At 31.6% G+C, this 14,335-nt stretch overlaps 1 protein-coding gene across 6 annotated transcripts in view; it reads left to right on the top strand.

Annotated features, from left to right (window-relative positions):
• The window catches only part of CDK8 (cyclin dependent kinase 8), a 106,980-nt gene that overhangs the window by 55,300 nt on the left and 37,345 nt on the right, over positions 1-14,335 (top strand). For 5 of the 6 annotated variants that reach the window (XM_081307320.1, XM_081307319.1, XM_081307322.1 and 2 more), the window contains 2 exons: positions 9,207-9,317; positions 13,637-13,777. In XM_081307320.1, coding sequence (XP_081163446.1) covers positions 9,207-9,317; positions 13,637-13,777 — 252 coding nt within the window. Of the gene's footprint in view, positions 1-9,206; positions 9,318-10,432; positions 10,454-13,636; positions 13,778-14,335 lie in introns of those variants that run through there. The other variant, XM_081307323.1, reaches the window with a different exon arrangement.

The raw sequence follows: 14,335 nt of genomic DNA, 5'->3' as shown, positions 1-14,335 counted from the left end.
CAAGAAGTGGGACAGGGAACTAGTGCTAGTAATGTCCTGTATTTTGATCTTGTTCTGGGTCTGGTTCTAAGGGTTCAATATGTGAAAATTTATTGAGCTATATGCTTATAGTTCATATACTTTTCTTTATATTTATTACTTTTTTTAACAAAATGTTTTTAAAATACAAAACTTCATTCAGTTCTGGAACAAACTTGGTTATCTTTACCTATAAGGATTACTAAATTCAGTTAAACACAAAAAGAAATAGGATGAAGTTTTAATTTTGTTGAAATATAACTTACAGATGTTTTCCTTTTATGCCTTTTTTTTTTTTCAATCTGATTGAAGACGTCTTTGTTAAAGGACTTTGTAAATATGGGCTGTTTCTAGACTATTTAGTCTGTTCCATTGACTCTATGTCTAGTCTTATGCCAGTACCAGATTACTCTACTTTTATAGGAAGACTTACAGTCAGGTTGTGTAAGACTCACCAGCTTTAATTTCTTATCAGGATTGTTTTGACTGTTATAGATCCTTTGCATTATCATATAAATTTTGAATCAGCTAGTCAGTTTCTACTTGTAAAAAGTACCTGCAGGGATTATAATTTTTATGAACCCAGGGAGAATTAACATTAATAATATTGGGACTTTCAAGCCAATAGAAAAACATACTTTCCATTTTGCAAGGTTTCTTTAATTCTTCTCAACAGTGTTTCATAGTTTTTAATGTAGAGGTTGTGCACACCTTTTGTTAAGTTGATTCTTCATGAATCAATTTAAAACATAAAGCACTTCATATTTTTATGCTAAATGGAATTATTTTTTAAAAATTCTTTTTGTTTATTGTTCCTGTCTATACTCTGTATTCTTTAAAATTGTGTGTTGCATATCTGAGATGTTTCTAAATTCAGGTTTTTGTTGATTCCTTGGGATTTTCTACATAAATAATTATGGCATCTATGAATAAGATATATTTACTATTTTCCATCTGTATGCTTTTTGTTTTCTTTTATTTCCTTACCTAGCACTGGGCAGGGTGTTTTGTGTAATTTTGAATAATGGTAAGAGCAGGCATCTTTGATTTGTTCCCTATCTTAGGGGAAGTTTCACCATTTAGTATAATGTTAACTATAGATTTTTCAAAGATGCCATCAATAAGGATTTTACGAAGTTCTCTTTTAGTCCTAATTTCCTAAGAATTTTTACATAAAAGGTATTTTTGTATGTACATTGAAATATATAATTGAGTTCATAAATTACAATTAATTTTGTAGTACTTATTAAATTTTGCATTCCTGAGATAATCTATATTTGATATATTTTTGGATTTGATTTGTTATACATGGTTAAGGATAGTTTTGTTTGGTTTTTGGTACTGGGGATTAAACTCAGGGGTGCTTAACCACCGAGCTACATCCCCAACCCCCACTTTTTTTTTTTGTACTTTATTTAGTGGTAGGGTCTCGCTGAGTTGCTTAAGGCCTTTCTAGGTTGCTGAGGCTCGCTTTAGGCTCGCTTTGAACTCGTGATCCTCCTGCCTCAGAGCCATTGGGATTACAGACATGTGCCATCGCACGTGGCAAAAGAACTACTTTTTTATCCTATTGTTTTTGACAGTTTGGGTAATATCTGTATTTATTCTTCTTTAAATATCTGATAGACTTCACCAGCCAATATTTTACCTTATTGAGATATAAAACCTTTCAGATTTTATTTTTCATTTTATGTTTAATAAGTTAAATTTTTATATAATCTTGTACATTTAATTTAAATTGTTGAATTTATTGGCACAAAGTTGTTCATAATATTCCCTTACTGTCTTTTCATATTTATATTTGATAATGATTTCCTTTTTTGTTGTTTTGTTGTAGATTCTGGTAACCTTTGTGTTTCTTTCATAAATTTATGCTCTATCACTTCTTTTATTTACTTTGGGCTTATATTTATCTTTGTAAGGTAGAACTTTAGGCCATTTGTTTTAAAGCTATTCTTTTCTAATAGAAGCATTTAAAACTATAAATTTCTAAATTGTGTTTTACCTGCATTCCACAAATTTTGTATTTTTAATATCACTTGGTGCAAATTACTTTAAATTTTCTTTTAACCATGAATTATTTAGAAATGTATTGTTAATTTTTAAATATGAGATTTTTCTAGCTATGTTATAGTTACTGATTATTAATTTATTTTCATTGTAGTCAGTTTTTAGAAATAAATACTAAAATATTTATTGGTAAAATGATATGATATCTGGGATCTCTTTCAGAATAATTTAAGATGAGGGAGGAATGGGCATGAATACAGGTAAAATAAGATTGGCTATATACACAGGTGAAATTTGTGAAACCAAAAGTTTCCCATAATTTCTAGCAAATGTTATCAGTCTTCCTGCCTTCCATTTATTAAATCTTCCTCAGAGAAGCCCTCAGTGTCCCCACCACCTACTTCTCTTACTCCCATGATCACACCCAGCTTGTTTGTTTAATAACATTTATTATAAATTTTAATTGTATACCCTCCTACAAATGTGTGTTTGGTTCCCTGTCTTTGGACACATAAGAATTGAAGGAAAAGAAAAGTGGATTTGGAGATATCTGGGCCTGCTTGTTCCTCTTGGGGTCAGAATCAATCATCCCATATAAGAAAAAAAATTGTAATTTAAAGGAGTTTTTTTCATTTTACTTATTTTTTTAAGCAGTTACCCCTACTAGATGGTAACACATTTCTTCATCAGTGTGTCATAATTCAGTCCATAGACCAAAAGCCCCAATGGTATATTATATAACATCCTTCAGTTTAGTTGTGCATTTTGTTAATTCATATATGTATTCGTATATTCACCAAATACTTAATGAAGTCCTGCAAAGTACCAGTCAGTGTGCTAGGAGCTAGCCCTGCAGTGATGATAATGCCATTGTTAGGTTAACCATCCAGTATTCTAATATATTTTGTCATATGGTCTTTACTCAGAGTAATTGGAGAAGGGAGGAAGGAAGGAAAGTGAGAATTTCTTCAAAAGCAAAGGGCTTTGCATATTTTCATCTTCATTTTATTGTACGTGGTTTTTCTTATACATTTTGAAAATTTCCTGTGAGCTGGAATCTCTTTAACTTTGTCATATTTAAATTGTGCATTAATAGACTGTTAGTATTCCAAGTAGTTGTCTTGTAGTTCGAATGGGGGAGCAGAGGTAGAGATTGAGTCTCAGCTTTTGAGGCTCACTTCTGCTTTAACCTAAACATCTTGGTTTTTATAAGAATTTAGTTGAAGAAAAGGTTCCACAGCTTTAAAATTTTTTTGAAATAATTTTGTACTAATTTGTCTAATAGTGATTTCAACTCAACTTTCACTGTACTTTCAGTATACATTTATAATTTGTTTTTGCTATATTGTGAAATTTTAATATTAGAAAGCAATGCAGTTTTGAGAATATTAGTAATTTTCTTATCTACTTTCATACTTGTCACTATAGGTGGCATGTATTAGCATTGTTTTAAATATCAGTTTATGTTGTATTTATTTATATTTTAAAACTTGAAATGTGAAGTTGTAGATAACAGCTAGAGTGAGTGAGTCAAAGTTTAGCAGGGATGATTAAAATCAGTAATCTTAATACTCAGAAAATCGTAAGTTTTTTTTTTTAAATCCCCAGTAGAATTGGAAAAACAAGTGATTCCTATGATGAAACCACCATCGTATGAGTGTATTTAAACCTTTTATTTTCAAAAGATTTAACATAAAATATTTGAAAAGGCAAAAATAACTTAAAAATGTTAAGAACTAGGCATCAGTATGCCATGTGTTCTGCTTGGAGTCACATAGTGCTGAAGTCCTTTTCATCAGAAGGGAAAATGGCATATTCACACAGTGTCAGAGCATCAGCCACACAGTAGCATCCTGGTAGCCAGGATGTTCACCAGACCCCCTGAGCTCTGCCACTTCGCTAGTCTGTCAGACCAAAACAAGTTTCTTAATTTTCCTGCATCTCACTTTCCTCATGGGAATAAAAATAGTGTTTCATAGGGTTTATTGTGAGGAACTTGGAACATTTCCTAGGATATAATACATTCTAAATGTTAGCTACACTCAAAAAGTGTTACTCAGTAAATGTTAGTTACTACTGCTACAGCCAGAATTGCCTGCATACCTGCATTTGTCTCCTACTAGAGAACTTCAGCAGAAGCTCTTAAAACGTTTGCTATCCCTAAGATGTAGCAAGGCATCTTCCACAGAGCCTGGCATATAGAGGGCTTTGATGGATGTTAACTCTGCCAAATGCAATAGCACAGCATATTGGTCTTTTAGAAGGTTTTTGGTATGAATATCTGCTGAGAGGTGATTCTGTACAGAGATTGTTTACTTCTGTGATTCCACCTCTCATCTCATATGGCCTTTCTTTTTCTTTTCTTTTTTTTTTTTTTAAACTTTGATCCTCCTTCCTCAGCTTCCTGAGCTGCTGGAATTACAGGGGTGTACCATCATTCATGCCTGGCATTTATATTTTTTAAAAGGAAGGATAAAGATAAATGCCTAGCCTACACAAACCCTGTGGTTAATGTGTGTACTGATTTCACCTGATTCATTCCCGATATGATGCAGGGTAGACTTTTGGGTCCCCAGATAAAAAGATTCACTTGCAGTTTGTCAGTCTCTGTTTTTTGTCTGCCCATATAGGGACTTTTTTTTTTTAACTTTAATTTTTTATTTTTATTTATTTTTTTAGTCATACATGACAGCAGAATGTATTTTGACATATAATACATACATGGAATGTACATACATCAATCATGTTGTCTATTCTATTCTACTGCCCTTCCTATCCCCCCTACTCTTCCCCTCCTCTCCCATACTTTCTCTCTATCCAACCTAATGTGACACACTTTTTTTTTCTCATCACAACATCATATATGTATTCTGTATAACAATGAGCTTCTCCTTCCATTTTCCGTGCAACTCCCCTTCTCCCTCTTTTTCCCTCCCACCTCTTTTCCCTATTTATTGGTAGTCTTCTTCTCATGCTCTTCCTCCCTATCCCATTTTGAGTCACCCCCCTTATATCAGAGAAGACATTCGGCATTTGTTTTTTAGGCATTGGCTAACTTCACTTAGCATAATCTGCTCTAATGCCATCCATTTACCTGCAAATGCCATGATCTTGATATTTTTTAGTGCCGAGTAATATTCCATTGTGTATAAATGCCACATATTTTTAATCCATTCATCTATTGAAGGGCATCTAGGTTGGTTCCACATTCTAGCTATCGTGAATTGTGCTGCTATAAACATTGATGTGCCTGTGTCCCTGTAGTATGCTCTTTTTAGGTCTTTTGGGTATGGGACTTTCTTTTTTTAATCCACAGTGACCTGTCTCTTGATATGCCTTCCGTAAATCAAAACAAAACAAACAAAACAAAAATACAAATCCTAAGATGATGTTTTACTCAAATGTGATAGTTACCTACTATATTAGTTTGCTAGGGCTACTATAGTAAAATACTTACAGACTGGGTAATAAAGAAAGAAAAGAAATTTATTTTCTTAGTATGGGGGCTACAAGTCTTAGGACCAAGGTGCTGACAGGGTTGGCTGTGACCTTTCTCTTGCTGTCTCTTCCAGTGGTCATTTCAGAAATACTCTTGGTTTCTCTTTGTATGTCTTCATTTCTTCTTAGGAAACACTGGTCAGATTGGAATAAGGTCAACTCTAATGGCTTTGTTTTAAATTCATTCCATCTTTAACGGCCCTGTCTCTAAATACAGTTACATTCCAAAATATTGGGGAATAGGGCTTCAGCATATGATTTGGGGTGAACATAATTCAGTTTATAATACTCTTACCACTGTTATAATAGTTACTTAGTGATTGCCTTCTGAGTTTTTTTTTTTGGGGGGGAGTCTGGCTAATTAGATGAATTTTGGGGGGAAAAAGTATTTTTAACAAGTAGGTTGGTTTTTATGAAGAAAGCATTGATTTTAGTCCATAGATCAAAAGCCCCAATGGTATATTATATAACATCTTTCAGTTTAGTTGTGCATTTTGTTAATTTATATATTCACCAAATAATTAATGAAGTCCTCCAAGTACCAGTCAGTGTGCTAGGAGCTAGCCCTGCAGTGATGAGAATGACATTGTTGGGTTAACCATCCAGTATTCTTAAAACATCTGGGTCTCTGGATTTTGAAGAGAACTGTTCAGGATAATATCTCTTTTGAGGTATTGGTATTAGACCACGGTAGTTACAAGAACTGGCTTGCATTTTGGAAGTTAATTTTAAATACATTTTAGGTATGCCTTATGTCTTCCTATGAATATGACCTTGAATAAATTATTTAACCCTCTTATACCACTGTGTCCTCATTTGTAAAAATAGGAGTAATATAAATATTTCATGGGTTTAGGTCATGATTGAGATAATGCATTTTATATGTATAGTATCATACTTAGCACCTAGGAAAAAGCTACTAGTTTCTACTGGTTTCTTTTTTAAATATAGGAGTGAGACTTCATATGGGAATTGAAATTAAGAGACATCTAAAAATAACTATATGTAGGCTTCTAATAATTGGAGAGATCTTTTGTCAAAGTTTTGGAGTTTGTTTAAGTTATAAATCCTACCAGTTTCCAGAAAGGATTTAAACTAGCTATTTGGTTTAGGAGTATGTTTCAGTTTTGAGGTAATACAAGAAACATTGAACTGGAATTAATACTGCCTTAGCATCAACTTAAGCTCTTCCAGTGAACTGGAAGATCTTGGGTGATCCCAAGAGCTAGCTTGGCCTGTCAGGTTATTCATCTGGTTTATATTAATTTAATTAGTAAATGGTTCCTTTGGTAGTGACCTTTAGGGTTTTTAGAATTGGTATATTAACCTCCAAATTCTTATAAGTTGAAAAATTTTATTGTAAAAGCAGAAATATCTTCTTTCTCCTGCATGAAATAATTTTTACTGCCTCCAGAGAACAATATTTAATATGTGACTTGATGTTTAGTTAATTCATTTATGGTGATTTCTTGTTTCGTTGGCAGTGTTCTTATCAAAGACACTGAAGTCTTAAGTTCTAAGACCTTAACTTTCTTAGATGGCTATTTGGAGCACATTTGGAAGGCCCTGAAAAAGTCTGTTTTAATTGATAAGAGCATTATGTCTTTTCTTGTTGTAGTTGCTATTTTTGCTTTTTCTTGGCAGGAGGTACACGAACTTTTAAACTAGATGTATTATTAGAGCCACTTTGGTTATCCTAAAATAAGGAGATATAAAATATTTTAAACAAAAGAACATCCTTTTAGGAGACTAGAAAGGTTAAACCCACAAAAATATACTCTGCTTCAATACTTCTGTTTGTAACATTCTGTGTTATTTTATGAAAAAGGTTACATATTTTAAATTAGTGTTACTACATAGTTTACATACCTGAAATTAAGTACTGTATCTCAGAGTTTATTGATCTTGACTCTCAACTGCTGTATGGTATTGATGAATATCGTATTTTCTAATATCACAATTTGTTAAAGCCTTGAATTTTTAAAAAAAATGATTACAAGGTGCAGATTTGTTTTAACTGTTTTGTAATTTCAAAACATAGACAATTTACAATGGAAGAAAATATTTACAAATTATATATGGCAAGAGATTAATATGTAGACTAGATAAAGAACTTCTGCAGTTCAAAACAACTTGATTAGAAAATAGATGAAATAGATGAAATAACATTTCTCTCCAAGAAGATATACTAATGACCAATAAGTGTATGTAAAGATAATACTATTATCTTTTTATACACTTATGAAACAACGGAACAATCTAGCAGTTCCATTCCTAGGTATATAACCAAAGAATTGAAGGCAGAGATAGATACCTGTATACCAATGTTCATAGTAGCATTATTCGTAATAGCAAAAAGGTTGTAATGACCTATATGTCCATCAATGCATGAATGGATCAAAAAAATACATGATAATATACAGGCAGTCCTTGACTTACAGCAATTCAACCTAAGACTTTTCATTTTTACAGTGGTGTGAAATCCACATGCATTGAGTAGAAACCATATTTAAAACATTTAGAAGTTTACCCTTCCACTGCCTCAATTGATATGCAATATGTTCAGCACAGGCAGTGAGTTTCATTTTCCAAGTTCTCCATGAGACCAGAATAATTAATTCATATCCAACAGTGTATGTGGCTAAACTACAGTGTTAAACAGATTAGGTGAATTCATTAAATGCATTTTTGACTTAGGGATTTTCATCTTATGATGAGTTCATTGGGAGGTAACCCTAAGTATAACCCTAAGTGTATGTACAGTAGAATGTATTTATCCATAAAAAGGAATAAAAGTCTATTATGTTCTATAACATGGATGAACCTTGATGACATTATGCTAAGTGAAATAAACCAGACACAAAAGGGCAGGGAATTTACTTATTTTAGGGATCTAGAATAGGCAAATTCTCAGAAAGTAGTAGAGGTTACCAAGGGCTAAGGGAAAAGGGGAATTGGGTTGTTTAATGGGTACAGAGTTTCTCTTTGGGAGATGAAAAAGTTCTGAAATGATTAGTTTGATGATTACACAACATTAAATATACTTAGTGTCACCAATGTTTACACTTAAAAATGGTTAAAAAGATAATTTTTATGATATATACATAAATATATTAAAATAACCAACCAATCAAATAATAATGAAATCAATTTATTCAGTTATTCTTTCTCAGTATCTTTTCCCCATAGATTTTCCTTCATTTATTATTGAAGAATTTGTATAGGTATTTCAAAGTTGTGTGGGTGCTTATTCGTTGTTTGAGATTGATTACCAATGAATTTGTATTGTCTTTTAATTATAACTAGTATGAATTTTTTTGCGGGGGAAGGGGCATGGGTTTTGGCCTCCAGCTTTTGGGCTTAGGCAGTCTTCACATCTTCCACCTCTAGCCTTCTAAATAGAGGCTATTACAGACACCCAACATCATACACAGCTTGATAGTTTTTTCTGTTTTTGGTATTACGTGTTAAATCCAGGAGAACTCTTATCACTGAGCTACTTAGCCCTTTTTAAATTTATTTTTATTTTGAGATAGGGCCTAAGTAGCCTAGGCTGGCCTTGAATTTGCCATACTACTGCCTCAGCCTCCTGATACAGGCACATAATCAGGCCCATATTGGTATTTTTTTTTTAACATTTTTATGGCCAAAGTTTTTAATGGATCTGCTTTATTTTGCAGTTACTTCGAGAGCTTAAACATCCAAATGTCATCTCTCTTCAGAAGGTGTTTCTGTCTCATGCTGATCGGAAAGTTTGGCTTCTATTTGATTATGCTGAACATGATCTCTGGGTAAGGTGAATTGCTGGTAGAGATGAGCCACTGAATTCAGAAATTTTAAGAGTGAGTTAAAATAATTAGGAGCTAATCTAATTCCACTATTAGCTTTACATTTTTAAAAATAACACTTACCTCATAGAATGTGGCTGATATGATATATTACCAAGACTAGAGTATTTTGCTTTGTCTGATAGATTGAGTGTACTTATCTAAAATGCTTGGGACTGGAAGTATTTCAGATTTCAGCTTTTTTCATATATATATAGAGAGAGGGGTTTGTGTGAGTGTGTGTGTATATATATATATATATGTGTGTGTGTGTGTATACACACACACACACACAATTGTTTTTAGTCTTTATAGTCCACACATATATATATAAAAGATATACGTGTTTGTGTGTGTGTGTGTGTGTGTGTGTGTGTGTGTGTGTGTGTTAGATATATCTTGGGGATGGATCCAATTCTAAATATGAAATTCACGTTATATAGCGCCTGAAGATAATTCTTTCAGTATTTGTCATAATTTTGTGCATGAGAAAAGTTTAATGCTGTGGAATTTTCCACTAGTGGCATCTTATTGACACAAGAGTTTTGGATTTGGAACATTCTGGATTTCACTTTTTGTTTTAGGGATTCTCAACCACTACTACTTTTTGATCCTCTCAGTTTGACCTTTGTATCACATATTTTTTTAAAAGAATAGAATCTAAAGCCTGTAAATGCTATTAAATATTATTTTATTGTTGTAGTTTTTATTAAAAAGGCAGCTTTTGCTATAAACTTAAAAGCAATGTTTTTCCCTTGTTTTTTGAAGTATGAAGGAGTTTAAAAATGAGAAGTTAATCATGATTGTGTTAAATCATGAATATAAGTCTGTCATTTTCCCTGTCTATAATATTATCTTTTGTGTTAGGGTTTTTCTGAAGAGTGGTTCTGTGTTTGTCAGATTTTATGAACTAAATGTACTATACAGATGTAGAAAACTACTCTTAATCATTTATTAGATATCATTCACTATTGATATTTGATAGTCTAATATATTTTTAAATCAGCAGTAATTTAATATTGTACTTAACTTGAATTGGTTTCTTCTTGCGTAGGAAAAATTCTTTGCAGATGAGAGCTCTACCACAAGATGACAGATCAGTATGAAAATAGATTCTACTATGGCTTGTGGCTTTTAGTTGTAAAACTTTTAGATATTCAGACCCAATTTAATATTTAAAGATTTCTCAAAATCAAGGGACTGTAGTTTATTGGGTTAGCTAATACAATGAAAGAATGATACTAAATTGGAAAAAAATTATAAGAATTTGGATATATTTTGTCTAAATAGCTGAATACAAACACCTACTTTAATATTTTGCAGTTTACTAAGCAAATTGTTTTTAAAATTGATATTTGAAAAAGTCTTAAGATTTAATTGTAAAATTTGTTTCTCCAACACATGAGCCTTTCGGGAAACATTCCAGGTTCAAACTGTAACATTTTGTGAACTATATTTTTTTCCTGATATTTAAGAAGGTCTTCAAATATTTCATCAGATTGCATACTAATCTGTATTTCCTAAATTAGCATACCTGTACTTTTATTGAGATAAATATAAGAGAACGAATATAGTGATGTGCAAATGATCATAGTATCATGGCTTATTTTCCAGATCTTCAAAAACTGTTTTTTGTTTTAAGTCAGCTGTAGTTTGTAATGTATACAGAAATCTTGGAATAAAACTAGAACAAATGTCAGTAAAATTATTTTAAAAAACAAATTTACCTCTGAAAATAGTAAAATGGGTCAAAATAGTAAAATAGTTTCAAACTGTTTTACTAATTTCAAGAGTTTGTCTCACTTATATAATTTTAACTTTAATAGTTTTAAAACTTGAAACTTAGATCTGAGTTTTATATGCTTTCAGCTGTACACAAAGAATTATTCACTATTTGTGGATTACCATTTTTCATGATCAAATTTGATTTGATATAAAATTTTTTAGAAGTTATCTGGAAAGAACTGTTTGAGAACAGGAAGTAGACATGTTTTATGAAACTTCATGTTTTATGAAACTTGTCCATAGTGATTATTCTTTTTTGAGGTGATAGCTTCTTTTTTTATTTTAGAAGAAATGCAGTCAAGTCAAATTGGGATTTTATTAATGAAAATTTGTTAAGTCAGGGTGGCTATCATTGAATACTCATACTACTGATGCCTGACATGAAATCCAATCTTATGATCCAAACGTAAGACAAATTTTCTTAAGGTAGGTTTGTAGATATAATTTGTAGTATACTATCATAGACATTAGTAGATAATGTTGCATTCAGCATGATTTCTAGCTGGCTGGTGTATAATATTTAATTTTACATGCAGGTACAATTATTATACTTCAGTGAATTATATAGCATAAATGTATGGTATGTGTAGAGTTTAGCTTTATTTTTTCAACTAATACTTGTTAAAGCCAAATAAGTATTCTTAATGTTCATTTTCATAAAAAAACTAATGATAATTCACTTTACTAAAACCCATACCTTTATCTGTGTTCTAATTTTAATTAAAATGTTGAAGTGAATAGGCTGGGTTAAGGCAACAGAAGTTAGCAAAGCAGTTGTAATAAAAAGGCTATTTTTAAAAGTAACTTAGAGGGCTGGGGCTATAGCTCAGTAGCAGAGCACTTGCCTAGCATGTGTGAGGCACTGGGTTTGATCCTTAGCACCACATAAAAATAAAGAAAGCCATTCTGTCCTGTCCATCTACAACTACCAAAAAAAAAAAAAAGTAACTTAGATATTGGTGAGATCTCATATTTTATATATCACATATTTGTTGTAGAGCCCTGGAATTTAAAGAAAATGAAAGTAAAAAAGTATTTTCCCACCCATAGTTTCCCGTAGCTTTATACTATTGATTGAAATAGAAAAGTCATTTATAATACTCTAATGAAAGTGTGTGCTGAAGAAATGTATATGAAATTAATGATCTTATCTCACCTACATATTTGTTCCTTGCATTCTTATTCTGGCAGGATTTTAATTTTTTTTTTTTGTACATGCTCCATTTTAACCTTTTTAAATGAAATGTGGAGAGCCAATGGGTCTTCTTAAGGAAAACAGACGTGATTGTCACATCATTAGGATAGGGGACAAAATGTTCTACATCATTAAGTTGCTATGCCTCCATTTTGTTTATCAAATACCTGGAGAAAAAGACTGAGCATAAACTTAAAATAGTATAATGCTACTATTAAATTATAGATGAAGCATACTATATATATTCTGACTGATAATACTTCACTTTCTACTCATGTATTCTCTGCTGTATATTTTTTTCTTGTAAAGTAAAACTTACTCATTAATCATTAGTTATTCCTTATCCATCTGTATTCTCTATAACATAAGAAAATAGAAAATGAAAATGTTAATATATAATGTTAAGCTCACTCTTATTATGTTTATTAATTTGAAGAGCATGCTTGATATTCACTAAATACTGGTCAAGAGTCTACTTTTTTGCAATATATGGTACAAGGTATATCTATAATAATGTGTGAGGCATACTTGCTTGAAAATTTTCCTGAAATTTAAGAATATTTTAATTAAAATGAAGCAATAAAAAAATTTTGCAGATAAATTTATTTATAGTGTAGTTTTTGCATTTTGTATTGTGTATTTTATTGAATATTATTATGCTTTAGTGAATTATAGTTAGCTACTATGTCAGCTAACTAGAAGTATCTGTTATTTTTCATTTTCATTTAATCCCTAGAAAATGAAAAAGATTGTGTTCTTGAAAATTCCTACCATGTAAGCACGGGTCAAGTATTCTTCAAAAGTAATTAAATTTTAATTATACTTTAAAAATAAAAGCACACTATTTTCTACTTTTCTGTTTTTAACATTTTTTTTTTCCCAAGACACTATTGTATGCTTGGGAAATAGACTTTTAGCTTCAGTAATTAGGGAATTTTATAGTTATTTTTTTTAAAAAGCATTTTTTTTAAAGAGAGAGTGAGAGAGGAGAGAGAGAGAGAATTTTTAATATTTATTTATTAATTTATTTATTTATTTTTTAGTTCTTGGCGGACACAACATTTTTGTTGGTATGTGGTGCTGAGGATCGAACCCGGGCCGCACGCATACCAGGCGAGCGCGCTACCGCTTGAGCCACATCCCCAGCCCCTATAGTTATTTTTTAATTCAGCAGAATGTGAAATAATGCTTTCAGTATCTTTCAGAATCCCTGAGTGTTTCTTTTTTTTCCTATGAGAATATTCACATTATCTTGCCCTCTTTTCTTTTCCAAGCTTCAAATGATATTTTTTCTTTCTTTCAGCATATAATCAAGTTTCACAGAGCTTCTAAAGCAAACAAGAAGCCAGTTCAGTTACCTCGGGGAATGGTGAAGTCACTATTGTATCAGATCCTAGATGGAATTCACTACCTGCATGCTAACTGGGTGTTGCACAGGGATTTGGTAAGTTGATCTATGTTGTGTTCATACTAGAAAGATGCAATTCTAGTTGGATGCATTTCTAGTTTGTCTGTAGATAACAATGTTATAAGAAGGCATACAAACATTATTGAGGGAATGAGTGCAGCAATCCCAAAACATGGCCTGCCTTTGTGCTTTTTTATGTAATGTATCCTACTTCTCTGACATTCACTAGCTGGTGTTTATTGCAAGGTGAAAGAAGACAAATTTGTTATTCTAAGCTGTTATTTCTTTTTAAGTCGATAAATAAAGCCATTGACTTGTTCTGCATCCATTATTAGATTCCAAGGATACTCTCTAAATTAATGTTTTATGAATAATGTGAAAGTAAAATTGTTGGAATCTATTGCATACTATTACATATTAGAAGAGAAAAATTAATTTGATCAGCTTATTTTTTAACCCCATATATTAGCAGTCCCCATATAACCCCATAAGTGTAAACTCCATAGCTAAAAGACATTTTTGTGCAAGGAATCAATAATCCTTTATTAATCATAATTGAAATATATTATTAGAAACCTTGCCATGTTCAGGTTC

The sequence above is a fragment of the Spermophilus citellus genome (genome assembly GCF_964194105.1).
Source record: "Spermophilus citellus genome assembly, chromosome: 1".
Lineage (NCBI taxonomy): Eukaryota > Metazoa > Chordata > Mammalia > Rodentia > Sciuridae > Spermophilus > Spermophilus citellus.
Note: the sequence above shows the minus strand (reverse complement) of the source record. Positions and strands in the feature narration are given on the sequence as shown.